The sequence below is a fragment of the Mauremys mutica genome, chromosome 16 (genome assembly GCF_020497125.1).
Source record: "Mauremys mutica isolate MM-2020 ecotype Southern chromosome 16, ASM2049712v1, whole genome shotgun sequence".
In the NCBI taxonomy this organism is placed as follows: Eukaryota; Metazoa; Chordata; order Testudines; family Geoemydidae; genus Mauremys; species Mauremys mutica.
Window position 1 is genome coordinate 12,432,759 of NC_059087.1, and position 18,078 is coordinate 12,450,836.

Below are 18,078 nucleotides of genomic sequence, written 5' to 3' on the forward strand. Positions count from 1 at the left end.
CCAATACCAAATTATCCAGCTTTGAGTGCTGAAATAGAGCGCAAGCAGCTTCTGCATATTCACAGTTGCCAGCATAGCGGCTGGAATATTGTTGGGTCCATGCTGGCCAATAGCACTAATCCACTCTGAAAGGAATCATGGGGTAGAGACAGCAGAAACATGGGAATTTTTTTTTCAGTTTGAACCTTTTTGGCTTCTGCATAATGCACTGTGAGAAAAATCCCATCATGCACACTGCTCAGCAGCAAAGCAAAGCAAAGGATCATGAGATAATCTCCAAGAACACCACATGCTTATTATATAGCAAGCCACCAGTGTGTGTACACAGTGATGCTGCTGTCGTGAATCAGGCCTGCAACTGAGTCAGTCTCCAGGTAACCTAAGGAGGGCAGCTAGTAGTAGGCTGCCTAATTGGCTACACTGCCTGATTGGAAGAGTCAGCAGGCCAGCTGTTAAGATCAGCTGCAGCAACAATTTAGTGGCTGGCTGCTCAAAGTATTTAATCCATGACTGTGATAGTGCCTTGTCTTGCCTCATTCCAGGTAACCTTGTTTTGACTCTTAGCTCTGATTTGTAATTTCTGACTCTGACCTTGGGCTTTGAGGGTATATCTAACTAGCAAAAAAATACCCATGCCTGAGCTGTAGGACCCTCACAGGGTCCCAGAGCCTGGGCCCCAGCCCAAGCCCAGACATCTACACAAGTGGTTCTCAACCTTTCCAGATTACTGTATCCCTGTCAGGAGTCTGATTTGTCTTGCATACCCGCAAGTTTCACCTCACTTAAAAACTACTTGCTTACAAAATCAGACACAATAATACAAAAGTTTATTACTGAAAAATTGCTTACTTTCTCATTTTTACCATATAATTATAAAGTAAATTGATTGGAATATAAATATTGTACTTACATTTGAGCCTACAGTATACAGAGCAGTATAAACAAGTCATCTGTATGAAAATTTAGTTTGTACTGGCTTTGCTAGTGCATTTTGTGTAGCCTATTGTAAAACCAGGCAAACATCTAGATTAGTTGATGTACCCCCTGGAAGATGTCTGTGTACCCCTAATTGAGAATCACAGATCTGCACAACAGTGAAACAGCCTGGCAGTGCAAGCCCAAGTTGGTTGGCTTGGGTCAGCTGTGGTTGTTTAGTTGGTGTGTAGACATACCCTGCTTTGGCTTTTGACCCAGTACTCTGGAGCACAGGCACCAACTTTTCCCAGTGCCGGTGGGTGCTAGAGCCTGCCCCCTGGAACAGCCCCACCCCCATTCCAAACCCTTCCCCAAAGTCCCCACCACAACTCCACCCCCTTCTTACCCCTATTGGACCCCTTCCCCAAATCCCCTCCCTGGCCCTGCCTCTTCCCCTGAGTGTGCTGCATTCCCGCTCCTCCCCGCTCCCTCCCAGAGCTTGCTACAGTTGTTTGGCAGTGGCAAGCGCTGAGAGGGATGGGGAAGAAGCGGGATGTGGCGTGCTCAGGGGAGGAGGCAAAGGCGAGCTGGGGCGGGGCGGGGAGCTGCCACTGGGTGCAGAGCACCTACCAATTTTTCCCCGTGGGTGCTCCAGCCTTGGAGCACCTATGGAGTCAGCACCTATGCTCTGATGCCTCATGTCCTGGGTGCTGACAGATGTTTACAGCAACAAGACACAGCTGTTCTGTCTGTGTGCCATTACTGCCAGTTATGTACTGCCAGTTAAATAAATTGTGTCAGATGAATGCAGTTTAATCCCTCCCACCTCCAGCATTGATTAAGCCTTTAGCTTCAGTTTTGCAACATCTAACTTGTAGGTGCCTTGCTTCCCGATGGACTACACAGTGATGAATTAGGTACCAGCCTCTTTATACAATGAAAGGGGAGTGAGGTGACTAACAATGGAGTTCACAAAACCAAGCAAGTTTAGCTAGCAAGAAATCCTGAGGAGAGGGCTAGTTAAACTCTAGACAAGTATCTAAACTCTTGAGAGTCACATGAGTGAACCCTCTCCTAGATTTAGATACCTAAGCCAGCTGAGCCCTTCCTCACAAAATGAAGTGGTTTCCACTTGTTCAGTGATTATTGCACCCACCGAGGATGTGGGTTCAAATCGCCCCTACCTAATTCATTGGGCCAGAAAAAGTCAGAATTACTCCATGGCTTAGTGGTTAGGGTACTCATATGGGAGACCCAGATTCAAAGCCCAGCTCCAATGAATATTTTTTAAAATGGAACAGCTCCAACAGGACAGAATGAAAATAATCCAACCCATCTTCCTTTAAAGCCTGCTAGTTAGGGCATCCTGATGGGAAAACTGGGTTTAAATCCCTGCTCCAAATCAGAAAGCATGGGGATTCGAAGCTGAGTCTCCTACATCCCAGGTGAGTGCTCTACCATTAGGTTACAGTGTGCAAGGGAGGGCATAGCAGCATGTTTTGGGTGGTGCCTGATCTAGTAGGTGGCATCTGGCCACCCTTATTGGATCAGGCTGCACAGGTGAGATAGGTGAGAGAACACCTAGGTTAAGGATCTTGCTATGTCTTAGGGTATGTCTACACTTACCGTGGATCGATGCTGCAGCGATTGATCCACTGGGGGTCGATTTAGTGAGTCTAGTGAAGACCTGCTAAATCGACCACAGATCACTCTTCCATTACTCTGGTTCTCCAGCGAAACAAGAAGCTTAAGGTAAGTTGACGGGAGAGTTTTTCCCATCAACCCAGCGTGGTGTAGACACCACAATAAGTCGACCTAAGCTGCGTAGCTGGAGTTGCGTAACAGGGCACTGATTTGCTCCTGTAGACCTGCCCCGGGGCACTGATTTGCTCAGCAGTGTTATGATTTAGGCAACTTTGCACATCTCCACCAAATGAATTTAGGCATCTTTCTTATTGGCAGAAACGTAGCTGCTCTCGGAATTCAGGTGCCCCCAAGGGTTAAGCAGCAGCTGAGTGTGGGAAATTTTGAGGATATAAATTTTGGGATTTAAATCTCTTTGTGGATCTAGTGTGGGGGCAGATTATCCCACAACTGCCTCCAGCAGGGTTCTCATTCAAGCCTCTGAACCATCTAGAACTGGCCATTGTCAGAGACAGAATACTGGCCTAGAGAGAGACTGAAGCAGTATGGCACTCTCTATGTTCCTATTCATAGACAAATGGTCTTCCTTTTCCAAATCCACACTACTGTATTCCCCCCTAAGGCTATATCCATGCGTAGAGACTCCCAGCTCTCCCAACTTGAAGTAGTGTGCTAACAATAGCACAGTGTAGCTGAGGTAGCACAGGAGACATCTTGGGCTAGCTGCTCTGTGTATGTATCCTGCTGGACTCCCTACGTATGTACTAGGGTGGCTAGCCCAACCTGCCACCCTGGCTACACTGCTAATGTTAGCACATGACCTCGAGTAGAGCTAGGGCAGGTATGTCTGTGCAAGCTGGGAATCAAACACCCCAGCTGCAAATGCAGATATAGCCCTAAGGAAGCCTTCTGTGCTAACTCTCTGTATGTATGACTTCAAAAAATGTAATATCTATATTTTAATACACCCAAAATTCATTCTCTCTCTCTCCCCCCCCCCCCACACATCCTAAATCTACACACCTTCTGTTAACTAAGATCCTGAAATGTATTCACGGTACTTCTAAAGCATTTCAGATCACTGAATTAGGAACATCATTCAATGACTCTGTTTGAAGTAAAACAACGTTTACTAATTAATCTGGACGAGTATTTAGAAACTCATAAAATCTGCATTTAACCACCACACAAATAAAGGTACAGACTGAAATGTTTTCTGGCCATGTCTGTATTCTTGTTAAAAGCTGCTATAACGCTCATGCAATTTATTGTTATGGACTTCTGTTATTAAATACTTAGCTCCTATAGGCATATTTAGTTTTAAGGAAGAAAGATGTGACTTAAATGATCATTTAGTACAGGGGAGGAGTGCTTTATAAAGAATTCTGCTGTACTGAAAAGAATTTATGGTGAAAAAAGCTATATATACTGGATGTGATTAAAAAAAACCTCTAAAACCAATTCCTTCTTGACCTCAGAAGCAACAAGAAAAATTACTGTAGTGTGGAAAGCTCTGTAAGTCTTAACCAAAGGAAAACATCAGTAACACTTTGCATTTACAACAAGGAGTCCTTGTGGCACCTTAGAGACTAAGGGCATGGCTACACTTGCAGATGTAGAGCACTTGGAATTAAACCAGCCTTCGCAGAGCACAGTAGGGAAAGCACTGCAATCTGTCCACACTGACAGCTGCAAGCGCACTGGCATAGCCACATTAGCAGTTCTTGCAACGGCCACAGAGAGCAGTGCATTGTGGTAGCTATCCCAGCATGCAAGTGGCTGCAACATGCTTTTCAAATTGGGGGGGTGGGGTAGAGTGTTACTGGGAGTGTGTTTTGTGTATGTGGGGGGAGAGAGAGTGGGGTTTTGGGGGCTGAGAGCATGTCAGCATGTTGTCTTGTAAGTTCAGACAGCAACAGACCCCCTTCTGTCCCCCCGCCTCTCTCTCTCACACAGTATTCCACAGTAATGGTTGCTTTGTCTCGGAGCAGATAAGCATGCCGACTGTCAGAAACAGAGCTTTCAGAGGGTGTATCGGCATGCTTGCAGTGATTCCAAAACAATGACAAGAGTGGCCACTTAAGGGGATTATGGGACATTTCTGGAGCTGATCAGAGCGTAGTAATACAACACCTCATTCACACTGATGCTCGGGCATTTCAGCCAATGTTAATCTTCTCACTGAGGTGGAATACCAGGAGTGCTCTAGCCCTGGAGTCAGAGCGCTCTATGTGCCTTGCCAGTGTGGACGGGTAGTGAGATAGGGTGCCCGGGGCTGCTTTAATGTGCTCTAACTTGCAAGTGTGGCCAAGCCCTAACAAATTTATTTGGACATAAGTTTTCATGGGCTAGAACCCACTTTATCAGACGCATGGAGTGGAAAATACAGGAGCAGGTATAAATACATTAAAAGATGTGATTTGCCTTACCAAGTGTGAGGTCAGTCTAATGAGGCAATTCAATTGACAGCAGGATACCAAGAGAGGAAAAATAATGTTTGAAGTGGTAATGAGAGTGGCCTATTCCAGACAGTTGACAAGAAGGTGTGAGTAACAGTAGGGGGAAATTAGGTTTAGGTTTTGTAATGACCCAAACACTCCCAGTCTTTATTCAGGCCTAATCTGATGGTGTCCAGTTTGTAAATTAATTCCAGTTCTGCAGTTTCACATTGGAGTCTGTTTTTGAAGTTTTTTTGTTGAAGAATTGCCACTTTCCGGTCTGTTATTTAGTGACCAGCGAGACTGAAATTTTCTCCTACTGGTTTTTGAATGTTATGTTTCCTGATGTCAGATTTGTGTCCATTTATTCTTTTGCATAGAAACTGTCCGGTTTGGCCAATACATGGTGTGACGAACTGGGAATGTTCTTAATGTTTTCTCTGAATAATGTGTTGGTGCCTCAGTGTCCCCCACGCAGTTCTTAAGTATCTAGGTGGTGGAATAAGGGTGTGTGATTGCAGCAGAGGAAAGGGCCAGTGCACATAAATTCCTGACACTGTCTCCTAGCAACTGATGGCCTGGGCTCCTCCTCTGCAAAGGTGCCAACTGAAGGTGTTGGAGACAAAGAGATCAGGTGACTTCCTGGCCCAGGAAAGGAACTGCGCAGAGGAGGAGGGGCTGGAGGGGGTTTCAGTCTGGAGCTGGCTGGGGATGAGGAGTGAAGTGCAGACGTGGGGTTCTGGCTCACTGTCCCCCAGAATGGACCCGGCCGAGGGGTCCTGTTCGCAGTACCTACAAGCTCTGTTTTAGACCATGTTCCTGTCATCTAATAAACCTGTTTTACTGGCTGGCTGAGAGTCACGTCTGACTACAAAGTGGGGGTGCAGGACCTGGTGGCTTCCCCAGGACCCCGCTGGGGCGGGCTAACTGTGGGAAGCGCACGGAGAGGCAAAGGATGCTGAATGCTCCAAGGAGAGACCCAGGAGGTGAAGACTTGGGAGCTTCTTGCCCTGAAAACAGTATGCTCCAAGGGAGAGGAGGCTCCTCAAAGTCCTGACTGGCTTTGTGGGGAGCAGTTCCAGAGCATCGCCCAGTAGGGTGACCAGACAGCAAGTGTGAAAAATCAGGACAGGGGGTGGAGGGTAATAGGAGGCTATATATAGAAAAAGACCCAAAAATCGGGATTGTCCCTATAAAATCGGGACATCTGGTCACCCTATCACCCGGGGACTCCGTGACACATGGAAATGGCAACAAACAGTACAAGGCTTTTAAAATCTTGATCTTAAACTCAGTACACATTATATGAAAATTATCTACATAGAAAACCACCAATAAATAATAGATTATGTTTAATAGCACAAAGAATCTGAACCACTTAATAAATTATAGAAATGCTAACGTGATGCCATCTCTGAAGTAGGAATATGTCATCTAACTATTGCAAAGAATAGTTATACAAGGAGAGTATATTTTGGCTAAAGACCTAGGGGAAAACCAATACACATTTTAAAAAGTAGCTGTCAGATCTTTGACTATGGGCAGGGGTGAAAGTAATTTACAGGACTTACTGGTACTGCTGGAGTCATGAGGGGGAATGGCCTCAACCGAAAGAGGCGGAGCCTCTCAAAATTTAAAGGCCCTGGTGCACCGGCTGTGGCTGGGAGTCCCAGGGCCTTTAAATCAACCCTGGGCTCTCAGCAGGAGCTGCGGGCAAGATTCAAAGAGCTCTGGGCTGTCCACAGTCACGGGAGCTCTGAGCCCTTTAAATCCCGGCCCCACCCCGGCCGCCAGAGCCGTGGGCGGGATTCAAAGGGCTCTGGGCTGTCTGCAGCCGCGGGAGCTCTGAGCCCTTTAAATCCCATCCCCAGCCTGTCCGCCAGAGCCGTGGGCGGGAGTCAAAGGGCTCTGGGCTGCCCCCAGCTGCGGGAGCTCTGAGCCCTTTAAATCCCCGCCACGGAAGCCGGTGTGGTCCGGCACAGCGTACTGGCTCTTGCCGGTATGCCGTACCAGACTGCGCCGGTTTACTTTCACCTCTGACTATGGGCCTTTTGATGTCCATAATCTCAAGGCGAACCCATTAAGCTACATGGAAGTTGGTTTATGACTGGTAGAACTGATCTGGCTAAGCTTTGAATGTGGGGATAGAAGCTATTTCAAATCGGATGCTTAAACCGCTCCACGAAACATGTTAAGCTTTATTTACACATAGGCATACACTCCTATGGGAAGCACACCAGAGCATGGAGAAGAACAGGAACTGTGAAGATGATAAAGCATGTGTCATCCTTACATAAGGGACAATATCCTGAAGTTGTTACTCCCAATTAAGTCCTTTTGCTGCTTCTATTTAGGGCCTGCCCTCGCCCCCTTCTCCTCCATCTCTACCAAGGCTCCGGCTTTAGCGTCCTACCCGGGGCTGATAACACCGCACGAAAGGCAGGGCGCTGAGCAAGCTGGGGCGCTCAGGGGCTGCCTGTCAAACGGGGAGGGCTGGTCCCGCCTCAGGGTGGGGTTGTGCACACGAGGCCCTTGGAGCGCTCTCAGCCCCCGCGCCCCGGAGGCTGCAGAAGCGCTGAGGAGGACCCAGCTCCGCCGAGGATTTGTTTTAGGCAGGGGCGTGAGGGGAAGAAGGCAGGTGGCCGGCCACAGCGCGCGCAAACGCCGCACGGCCGCGTTCTTAGCACGGGCCGCGAGCCAGCCCCCCGCCACCCCCAGGCCCGGAGCGAACGTTCCACGTCACACGCCGCGGGCAGGGCGCGAGCGTCTCGATTCCCGCGCCCCTAGACCCGGAAGGGCGGTTGATTCCCTTTCCGCGCTGCGCAGCTAAACTAACGCTTGCGCCTGTTCTCTCAGCGCTCCAACGGCGGTTAGAAAAACGTCTAAGGCAGCGGCGCGCGCTGGCGGAGGGGGGGAAGCTCACGGTCCCCACCTCTTCCTATCACGTGACGCTCGACCACTCCCTCCTCTCGTTGTGTCCGCGCGGCGTCGCACTCCGGGTATTTGAACCGCGCTTCCGCCATCTTTCCAGCGCCTAGTCACTGAGGGGAGCGACTCCGAGAGACGTCTCGGGAAGGTAACGGGGCCGGGCCGCCCCGCATTCCCCGCCGGGATCGGGGGAAGTGGGATGGGTCTAGGAGGGGAATGAGGGGGGTGGGAGTCGTCGGTCGCCGCCTAGGAATGGGGCTGGGGCAGAGGTGAGGCCTGGCTGGGGGCCGCTCCCGTCTCCTTTCTTTCGCGATGGGGCGTCTGGGCCCGTTCGCCCCATGAGGCGCGGGGCAGGTCTGGCTGGAGGGGTGGGGTGGGGTGGGGTGGGGTGATGTGGCCTGGGTGCCCGCGGAGGGGGGAGGGGAAGTGGCGCGCGCTGCTCCGTCATGGTGGCGCGGGGAGGCCGCGGGGCCCGTTGGAGGGGTGGGGGAGCGGGAGGCAGGCTGGGCCCCTCCGGATTCCCGGGCCCGGGTTGAGTGAGCGGGTCTCGCCTCAGAGGCGGGATGTTGGCTCGGCGCGGAAGGAGGGAATTGAGCCGGACGCCCCGCAGGGCGAGCCCAAGCTCGTCTTCCCCTGGGGGCGCCTTGCTGGCCCCGTGGTCCAGCCCTCCCGCATCGGGCCCGGCGCAAGGGGGGTTCAGGTGGCTCCCTCCGTAGGGTCCGGGGGGCGGGTGGGGAAGTGCGGCCGCCATTATAGCTCATTCTCCCGCCCCATGCGGCGCGGCGCTTCCTGTCCCGATGAATGGGGCCGGGACCACGCGGGGAGTTGGCGGGCTGGGAGGAGCCGGAGGCGGATGGTGAACCGCAGCGCGGAGCTCGGCGCCCACCCCCCGCCAGCCGGGCCCTGCGCCGTCTACCGTGCTGAGCGCTCACGCTGCCATTTCTCCCGCAGACCCAGCATGGCCGCCCAAGGAGAGCCCCAAGTGCAGTTTAAGGTACGGAGCTGGCGTGGCGCGGGCAGGTCTGACTCGCTGGGGCAGCTTCAGACATCGTTCCCGGCCGGCGTTAGCGCCCCTGCGGGTTTGGAGCTGAGGTTTTGACTCCGCTTACCATTGTACAGTAACTTTTCTCAGACTGGGGCCTGGAGTGAATTTCTGTTATGCCATGCATGTTAGCTGCTGTGCCTAATTCGAATTGTAGTTTAATTTCAACTTTTTTAAATAGTTGTGGTGCACAACATAAAATTTACTCCGGTTATGAATTAAAAGTACTTCCAAATGCTTCCTCTCCCTAGTTCCTTTGTCACTTTTTTGCTAATTTACTACTTCTTTCCTGTGTTGTGTGGAAGTGTCAGATGGCAGGAAAAACTCATTTTAGGTAGTGTGCTGATCAGTGCACTGTGTTACACACTTTCTCTGATTCCTTGCTATATCAGTCTTTGGTGTTTGTCTTCAACTCTACACAATCACAAATTATTTATATGATGTCCTGTTAAACACTCTCTGGAAGGTAAACAGTCTTTTCTAAAACTCAAATACTGTCATATTACATATTTCTTGGTTTGGACAATGCAAGTCAACTTCATACTGTGGCTCTCCTGCTAGTCCAGTGCTGTAGTGTTTGAATTACAAGTACTGTAAGAGGGTCTTGTTAACTGACCCAATTTTTTTGAAAAATAGAAATGGTTCTATACAACATTCTGAAAAGATGTGGTTTAAGATTTGGCACTTTCAGGCCACATCTAGAATGTTTGGGTTTTTTAATCTGGATTTAATAATCTGTAACTGGTAGAACCAAATTTAACACTTTTCTTTTAATTGAAAGCTATGTGGTGTTTGTATAAGGCAACTTGAAACTGTTAATGTCAAATAATAAAACATAACAAGCTGGGCATTAACTGCTTTTATGTAGTTTATAACTAAAAAACAAAACCATGTAATCTCCCTGCATGAAGCAATTTCTAGGGTTGGTGTTTTAGTTAAAAATTAGCTAAAAGTGGCTAATAGTTTTATAAAGAGACTTTAAAATGTGTTAGCTTAATTTGTTTTCTGAAATCTTTCAACAGCTTGTCTTGGTTGGTGATGGTGGTACTGGTAAAACAACATTTGTTAAACGTCATTTGACTGGTGAATTTGAGAAGAAGTATGTAGGTATGTTTAAACACTTGGCAATTCTAATACTACTTTCAAATATTACAAAAGCAGTTTCTAAATGTAACCTTTTAATTGCAGCCACACTGGGTGTTGAAGTCCATCCTCTGGTGTTCCACACTAACAGAGGCCCAATTAAATTTAATGTATGGGACACGGCTGGTCAGGAGAAATTTGGTGGTCTGCGGGATGGTTACTATATTCAGGGTAAGTGTAAATAATATTCTGTAGTTTTACAGTAGCTCCCCTGTAACTTTACAGGGAGGTGTTAGTAATATGACAATAGTTGTACTAAAAAAGAGCATCCCACCCTAAGCAAACTGTAGCCATACCAGCATGAGGAAGTTGTCACACTATTCTGCATATTGTTTCATAATATTTTGACACTCTCCAGTAAAATATATGGAGATATACCTATCTCATTGAGCTGGAAGGAACCCTGAAAGGTCATTGAGTTCAGCCCCCTGCCTTCACTAGCTGGACTAAGTACTGATTTTACCCCAGATTCCTAAGTGGCCCTCTCAAGGATTGAACTCACAACCCTGGGTTTAGCAGGCCAATGCTCAATCCACTGAGCTATCCCTCCTCATTAAATGGTATAACAAACTAATCGAGAAATGGGTTGCCAAGCTTAAATTTCCCACTTAAAGAGAATCCGAAACTGCATTAAACAGAAATATTTCCCTTTTAGATTTTTCTAAAGTAGCTATTCTTTATGTATTTGACTCAGTTGAGTGCATTTAATTCTTTGCAGAACATCTCTAAAGAGTTTGTCCTTTTACCTGCCTTTAGAAATATGAGGAACAAAGTCTGGCCTCTTTGTTATTTGAAAAACTCCTTGGGCTAGGGTGAGACACACACGTTCATCCTGAGATATGTACCGTAAGCTCTCAAATTGCTGAAGGCCTGGATAGATTGTCTGAGACTGGTTTACACCTATTTGAATAATGTTTTTGAGAAATTTGGGCAAATCAAACTTCTTGGGGAAGCCTTTGTGTGTACCTTATCCATGTGATACCCTGGTTTTCAATGGGACTACTTGCATGAATAAAATTACTAGGTGATTTAGGGTTTGTAGGGCCATAAGATGTGAGCAGGCAAATGATTCTGTGCTGGTCTCAGGAACTCCTATATTTTCCTATTGAGCAGAAGGTGTCCTGACAGAATTATTAGGCAGAAAAAAAAACCCTGTGAAATACTCTAAGGATAGAGTGGACTGAGGGTTGTGCTTACAGGAGGACCACCCATTCATATATCTTTCATCCAGCGCTAGTATACATTTAAAGAAATAACTTAAGTTTTCATATTATTTATCTTTCAGCTCAGTGTGCCATCATAATGTTTGATGTAACATCAAGAGTTACATACAAGAATGTACCTAACTGGCATAGAGATCTGGTACGAGTATGTGAAAACATCCCTATAGTGTTGTGTGGCAACAAAGTGGATATCAAGGACAGAAAAGTCAAGGCAAAGTCAATTGTCTTCCACAGGAAGAAGAATCTTCAGGTATGATGGCTATCTGTTTTCAGGAAATCTTGTGTTTTTGATTTTAGTCTATTGACCTAAACAGTACTGTCGCAGCCCTTTTTATTCTGAAGGTAAAATGCAATGCTGAGCACTTATGCATTTCTCATTACCAATGGTTGTTAATTACAAATGCAGTAAAAGATCAAATCACTTCTTTTTTTCCCTATGAACAGAATTGAGGATCTTAACAATTGATACAGATAGGAAGTTAAAGGTGTTATATTCCCTTCATTAGGACTAATATTGACTTCTGCCAAAGATGTAGGACCCTGAACTCAGTCTTGATATAAAGCTCTTCATCATTTAAAGAAGCTGATAGAGTAAAAAGGGAACCCTAACATTCATTAGAATTTGATCAAAATTCAGAGCAGGTAGGCCAAATGTGAACCTGTTCAGAGTGGAGCTCTTCACAGTCTTGTGCACTTAAGAAAAATAAAAACAGATTCTTACTGGAATAAAAATCAAGATGTAGATAGACAACTGAAATGTCTTAATTTGCTTTTTTTGTTACGGGACTGTTTTTAGTGGCCTGTTTCTATCCACGTGCCAAACCACTTTAGCTTCCAAAAAATCACTGGGAGTAAAGCAGGTGAAGACTTTGCAATTGAGACCCTGGTCCCAGCCAAACTTAGCAGTATAACAAGGTCTGACTTTCCAACAGATGTGTCAACATATTTCAGCTGTGTGAGTGATGTGTGTGTATATATGACTGTTCTCTCTTTTGCAGTACTATGATATCTCAGCTAAGAGTAACTACAACTTTGAGAAGCCCTTCCTCTGGCTTGCCAGGAAGCTAATTGGAGATCCCAACTTGGAGTTTGTTGCCATGCCTGCTCTTGCGCCCCCAGAGGTTGTTATGGACCCAGCATTGGCAGCACAGTATGAGCAAGACTTACAGGTAACTGCTCTGACAAAATGGTACAGAGTTGCAGTGTTTGTCCATTTCTCTAACATGGATGCCTGAGAAATCAACTGCTATAAGGAGTTCAAACTCTAAAGCTAGCTGCTAAATAGAATTCTGTGTTTCAGATTGCTCAGACCACTGCCCTGCCAGATGAAGATGATGACCTGTAAGGGATGAAGCTGGAGCCCAGCGTCAGAAGTCTAGTTTTATAGGCAACTGTCCTGTGATGTCAGTGGTGCAGCGTGTTTGCCACTTTATTATCTAGCTGAGCAGAACATGTGCTTAATCTTTGGGATGCTGAGAGATGAATGGGCTTCGGAGTGAATGTGGCAGTTTAAAAAAAAAAAAAATTCCTTCATATTTTGGACCTACATATCTAGCTGTTTTTTGGACTGCAATTACTTCCCCCTTGAGTTTCAAATCTAACTAAGACTGCTGCAGTCACATCACAGTATTCAGTGGTAAATCTTGTTTGTTACTGTCATTCCCATTCCTTTTTTGTTTAGATCATAATAAAGTTGTATTTCAAATATCTAAACAAGTGAACTTTCATGCATTGTTAGGAGTAATTTAAATAATGTCTCCTATCCTTGAATAGATGCTAATATAGTATTGAATTTTAATTTGATTTTTTTACACTTGGAATAGGTATGCAACAAGTAGTAAATTAAAAGGTAATCTAGTAATCTTACAGGCTTCTTGAAGCCTGATTGAAACACTGACTTTTAAAACCCAAAGTGTAACTTAACTAGGAAAAACAAAAGCAGTGAACTTCTGAGGGCTTGTCTATGGGTTAATGTACTTGCATGCTAGGGGTGTGAGTAGCCTGCATGGACCATGGTTGTGCACACTAAAAGTTATTTAGTACTTACTAGGTAGAAGTACACCAGGGAGCTTTTAATGTGTACAAGCATGGTTGACATGGGCCAACCACTGCATGTGTTAATATGCTTTTTAAAATCACCCCCTTGTGCCCATTACCCTACCATGTGGACAGTCCCTGAAGGATTGGCAAGTGTAAATGGATTGAAACAAGTGTAAAATGTAGGTCTAAACCTGTTCTTAATGGCTGCATTTGAAATGCAGATACTGACTGCTTGCAGGGATTCTTATTCTAGGAATACAGTACCAAGCTCAACCTCCATACTACCTTTAAAAAAAAAAAAAAAAACAATCTTCAGTTCTGGTTTGCAGTTGTTTAATCTATTAAAATGAACTTTGAAATTCAGAGGGCTCCATACTATAGCAACCAGAAAGTAGTCAGCAATAGGCCTGTTTTTATATTAAGTGATGTACAAATTATAGCAGAGCTAGTGTTCTGCTATAGTTAAGGCTGAGTGTTCCTCAGTGAATACAGTGAAATGGGCTCTTCGCTGAGCATTGTAGCTCGCTTTCCACTGAAGAGTTACAATTAGTAAAATTTGAGTCTAATTCCATGCTTGACTGAACTACATAAGTCTTTACCAAACTGCACCAAGTTCTAAATTTGAAAATAGCTTATTTCAGCACAGAGAGTGGAAAATGTCAACTTCAACACTAAATTTACTGGCACTTATACCAGATGCACACACCAAAATGGAAGTTTTTAAGGGAAATAATTTTCAGTAGTGTTCAATTAAGTACATGAATCCGTCAGTTTTGTATTTTTGGTTTCTTAATAAAGTGAAGCATTTCATTTATTCCTCAACTTGCATGTTTATGTACATAGTTATTACTTGGATAATACTACCACCCTAAAGCACCCTTGTTACCAGCAACAAGTGTACTGCCATAGCTATTATCAACATTTCCTTCCAAAAACATGATTAGTCAGATTTTTTTAATTGTCAAGATTCACTTTGGAAACTAGTTTACAGATAGTTATGGCTTAATGGGAGGAGCAGAAGTGGTTCTTCATGGGCAGGATTAATAGCCTTTTCATTCTGCATTTGATCTTATCTACAGTCAAGACATCCAGGTTCTCTTCCCAAGCTTCAGCTGGACTGATCTTTTTCACTAGCACAATCTGCTTGAATCAAACAGCCCCTGAACATAGGCTTCTGCTTCATATATTCTGCCACTAAAGTTTAGGCTGACTCTACAGTTTGAGGTAGAGCTGTGATTTGATTCCTGATTTGAGGAAAAACGTGCTAGATCTGAGCAGATTTGCACACTAAACATAAAAAGAGTGGTCACAACAGCATGAGCAATGGAACGGGCTAGCTACATGAAATGTGTGCCTGTCAGAGACCCTACCCCTGCACTTCAGACAACTAGCCTCTTGCACTGTTGTGGCTACACTGCATTTAGCATGCTAGTTTAATTAGAGCTAGTGAATATTTAGCCTTTTAAAGTGGCAATTGCCTCCACAGCTGAGAATGTAGCTGCACCCTAAATTGGTGGGCTCCAAGCTGGGGTGAGGCCCCAGCTGAGGCCCTGGGTTTAGCCTCAGCCCCTCACCACAGCCTAGCCCTGGCCCTTTTGGCTGTGGCCTCAGCTGCAGCTCTGGCTCCCTGAGATGGTGGGGTGTGGACAGGTTACATTATGGCTAAGTGGGGACACAATGTAAGTTTGGGGACCACAGCCTAAATGAACACTATTTGCTAATGCCAGCTTTAAACTCACCTATTTACTATATTAGGTTCTACAACATAGATTTTTGATTTTTAAAGTTCACTAGTTCCTTTTGGGAAATAGATTAATTTGGGTCTTGGTATTTTGTTCCAAATCAGTATGTGCAAGTAGCTTTATATACTACTTAGTTTGCAAGTTGGCTCTAGCTAGCTGCCTGCCCTTTCACTTCCCCTCCTCCCCCAAAATGGTTTCTTGTCACCACTTTTACCCCTTAATTGTTTTAGCAGGAGAACCCCTAGTACCTGTGACTTTTGTTTTGCATGTGTTGTGGCTTCTGCAAAGTAGTGGAGTATGGCTACATTATAGTTTTATCTGATGTGCACATACTTTAAATGTAAGACATCCAAAGTGCAAACAACTTCATGAAATCATGATTTTTGTAAAATGCCAGATGCTGGATCTTTCAGTTGTTGGAGTTTGACTTCTAGTGACCTTACCATTCCCCCCCTCAAATCTATCAGTCTTCCTGGACCTTTTCACTGCAATATCATTTGGCCTAGTAGAGTAGGCTGGAATCTTTTTTGAAATCTCATTGCATGTTTTTCAGGTGATTGGAGGATGGTGCTGTAGAATAGCAAAGTTATTCCATGTTTATAGGGCTGAGATCATGCTCTCCACAGCATTTCCAAGGTCTGTTAGACTAAGGACCTGAACTGATCCTGAATTGTCAATGAGGCCAATATCACATGTTGTCTTAGTGAGTACCTGCAGTGTACAATTACAACTTTTGTCAGATTTTTTTCATGTACACTCTTGTGATAAGAAATAAGATTAGTTTTTGCTAATGTTTCAGGACTAGTTTGTGTTAGAGCCCACTCTCTTGCTAAATTTAAAAGCATGATGAAATTTTTAACCATCTTATAATGATGGTAGCTTGTATATGTTAAAAAGGCTTAACTGAGTTGTTTTAGAGCTGCTAGTTGATAGTATTATTTGAATGTTTGCAAACAGAAAATTAGGTAGAACATTTCCTGATAATTAAAGACAATCTGCATAACCATGTCTTTAAATCATTTAAATCCACTCATCTCAGCCTGAACTACAGTGGTACTACCACCCCATCATAATCTATTCTGCCTGTATATACTACCTTTTGTCCTAAAGTGATAAACTGTTGCAGGGATAATTTTATTCTATTTATTTTCTTTGATTCTCCCCCCCCCCCCCCCAAATGATATTGCTTGTCCCTTAATAAATGGTGAGGAAAATTAACCTTTCCTTAAACTGTATTAATACCTCCACCTAGTGGTATGACTTATACATTAGAATACAGTACTTCACTTATTTCAAATGAGTGCCATAATCAGTTAGATCCAAACTTTGCACTTTTTCATATTCCACTTATATGGCTGCTGAATTTTCATATTAACTTGGGATACAAGTAGGATCACTTCATATGCTGTCCTTTTCACATGATTTAAGTTGGCAAGTCTGCCTCTGTATGAGATTTACAGTTTGACATTTTGCAACCTGAACCAAATATGTTCATTTTTTTAAAAACTTTTTTATTTTGTCCTTGAGGTTCTGCATTTTTGTTCTAGCTTTCAAATATAGAATGCCTGGTACTGTGCTGAAGCTCCAGTATTTCAGATGTTAAATCTAATAGACTTTATTTTCAATAATGTCTATTAGATTTAACATCTGAAATACATGTGAAAATGAGGTAAAGATCCTGTACAAGATTTTTCCATTAAACATGCTAATGATATTGAGCCATGCCCTGGGCTATGCTAAGTATTCATTTTACCACTCCCATTGGCAAAGGAGACTGAAAGCTGCCCTTAGTGAACAGTTGATTATTTCCACAGGAAATCTATAACAGAGCACTGGAATGCGTTGTATGCTATTTTCACCCATTTTGGGAAGAAAGGTTTTGTTGGTGCTCTTTTTGTTAGTTCCCTCTGGGGACAAAGAGTGAGACCAAGTAGGTAAACCAGCTGCTAACAAGATCTTGAAATAATGCATCTAAAATTACAGCAATTGTAAATAATAGCAAGGAAATGTTAGATTATCTTTTGGTTTAGCTTATGAATTTTCTTGCAGGAACTTAACTACTCTGCCCTCAGGCAGAGGGAAAAAATCTCCAGCTGCTCCCAGCTAAAAAGGGTCCTTTTAAAATCCTACAGTCTGTACTTCTGGTTCAGAATGATCCCACCGTGCTGCCACCATGTCAGGGTTCCCTCCCCACTCTGAACTCTGGGATACAGATGTGGGGACCCACATGAAAGATCCCCTAAGCCAGTGGTTTCCAAACTTGTTCCGCTGCTTGTGCAGGGAAAGCCCCTGGTGGGCCGGGCCGCTTTGCATACCTGCCACATCTGCAGCTTCAGCCAATCGTGGCTCCCAGTGGCTGCAGTTCGGTGCTTCAGGCCAATGGGAGCTGCTGGAAGTGGCACGGGCCAAGGGATGTACTAGCTGCCGCTTCCAGCAGCTCCCATTGGCCTGGAGCAGCGAACCGCAGCCAATGGGAGCCGCAAACCGGCCTGGTCCGCCAGGGGTTTTCCCTGCACAATCGGCGGAACAAGTTTGGGAACCACTTCCCTAAGCTTCAGAGTAGCAGCCGTGTTAGTCTGTATCCACAAAAAGAACAGGAGTACTTGTGGCACCTTAAAGACTAACAAATTTATTTTAGCATGAGCTTTCGTGAGCTGCAGCTCACTTCTTCGGATGCATAGAATGGAACACACAGACAGGGGATATTTATTCATACAGAGAACATGAAAAGGTGGAAGTATGCATACCAACAGGCAGAGTCTAATCAATTGAGATGAGCTAAGTATATTCCCTAAGCTTATATTTCACCAGCTTAGGTTAAAAACTTGCCAAAGGCACAAATTCCTTTCCTTGTCCTTAGACGGTATTGCTGCCACCACCAAGTGATTTTAAACAAACATTCAGGGAGGGGCCACTTGGAGCCCTATTTCCCCCCTCCCCCCCATTTGAAATTATCTTCTTTC

The 18,078-nt window shown here is 45.0% G+C and overlaps 1 protein-coding gene across 1 annotated transcript; it reads left to right on the plus strand.

Moving 5' to 3' along the window:
* The first annotated feature begins 7,739 nt into the window (after positions 1-7,739).
* Positions 7,740-14,187, plus strand: RAN (RAN, member RAS oncogene family). Its single transcript, XM_044990151.1, has 7 exons — positions 7,740-8,073; positions 8,877-8,919; positions 9,990-10,074; positions 10,156-10,281; positions 11,396-11,583; positions 12,332-12,502; positions 12,634-14,187. The coding sequence occupies exons 2-7, from the start codon at positions 8,884-8,886 to the stop codon at positions 12,676-12,678; spliced, it is 651 nt and encodes a 216-aa protein (XP_044846086.1). The 5' UTR covers positions 7,740-8,073; positions 8,877-8,883; the 3' UTR covers positions 12,679-14,187.
* The last annotated feature ends 3,891 nt before the right edge of the window (positions 14,188-18,078 follow it).

What these genes read in the sequence shown, in the direction of transcription:
- RAN (XM_044990151.1), top strand. Translation starts at nt 8,884, where the DNA reads ATGGCCGCCCAAGGAGAGCCCCAAGTGCAGTTTAAG. An exon ending in AGCCCCAAGTGCAGTTTAAG is followed by an intron (nt 8,920 to 9,989) that starts GTACGGAGCTGG and finishes ATCTTTCAACAG; the next exon opens with CTTGTCTTGGTTGGTGATGG. An exon ending in ATTTGAGAAGAAGTATGTAG is followed by an intron (nt 10,075 to 10,155) that starts GTATGTTTAAAC and finishes TTTTAATTGCAG; the next exon opens with CCACACTGGGTGTTGAAGTC.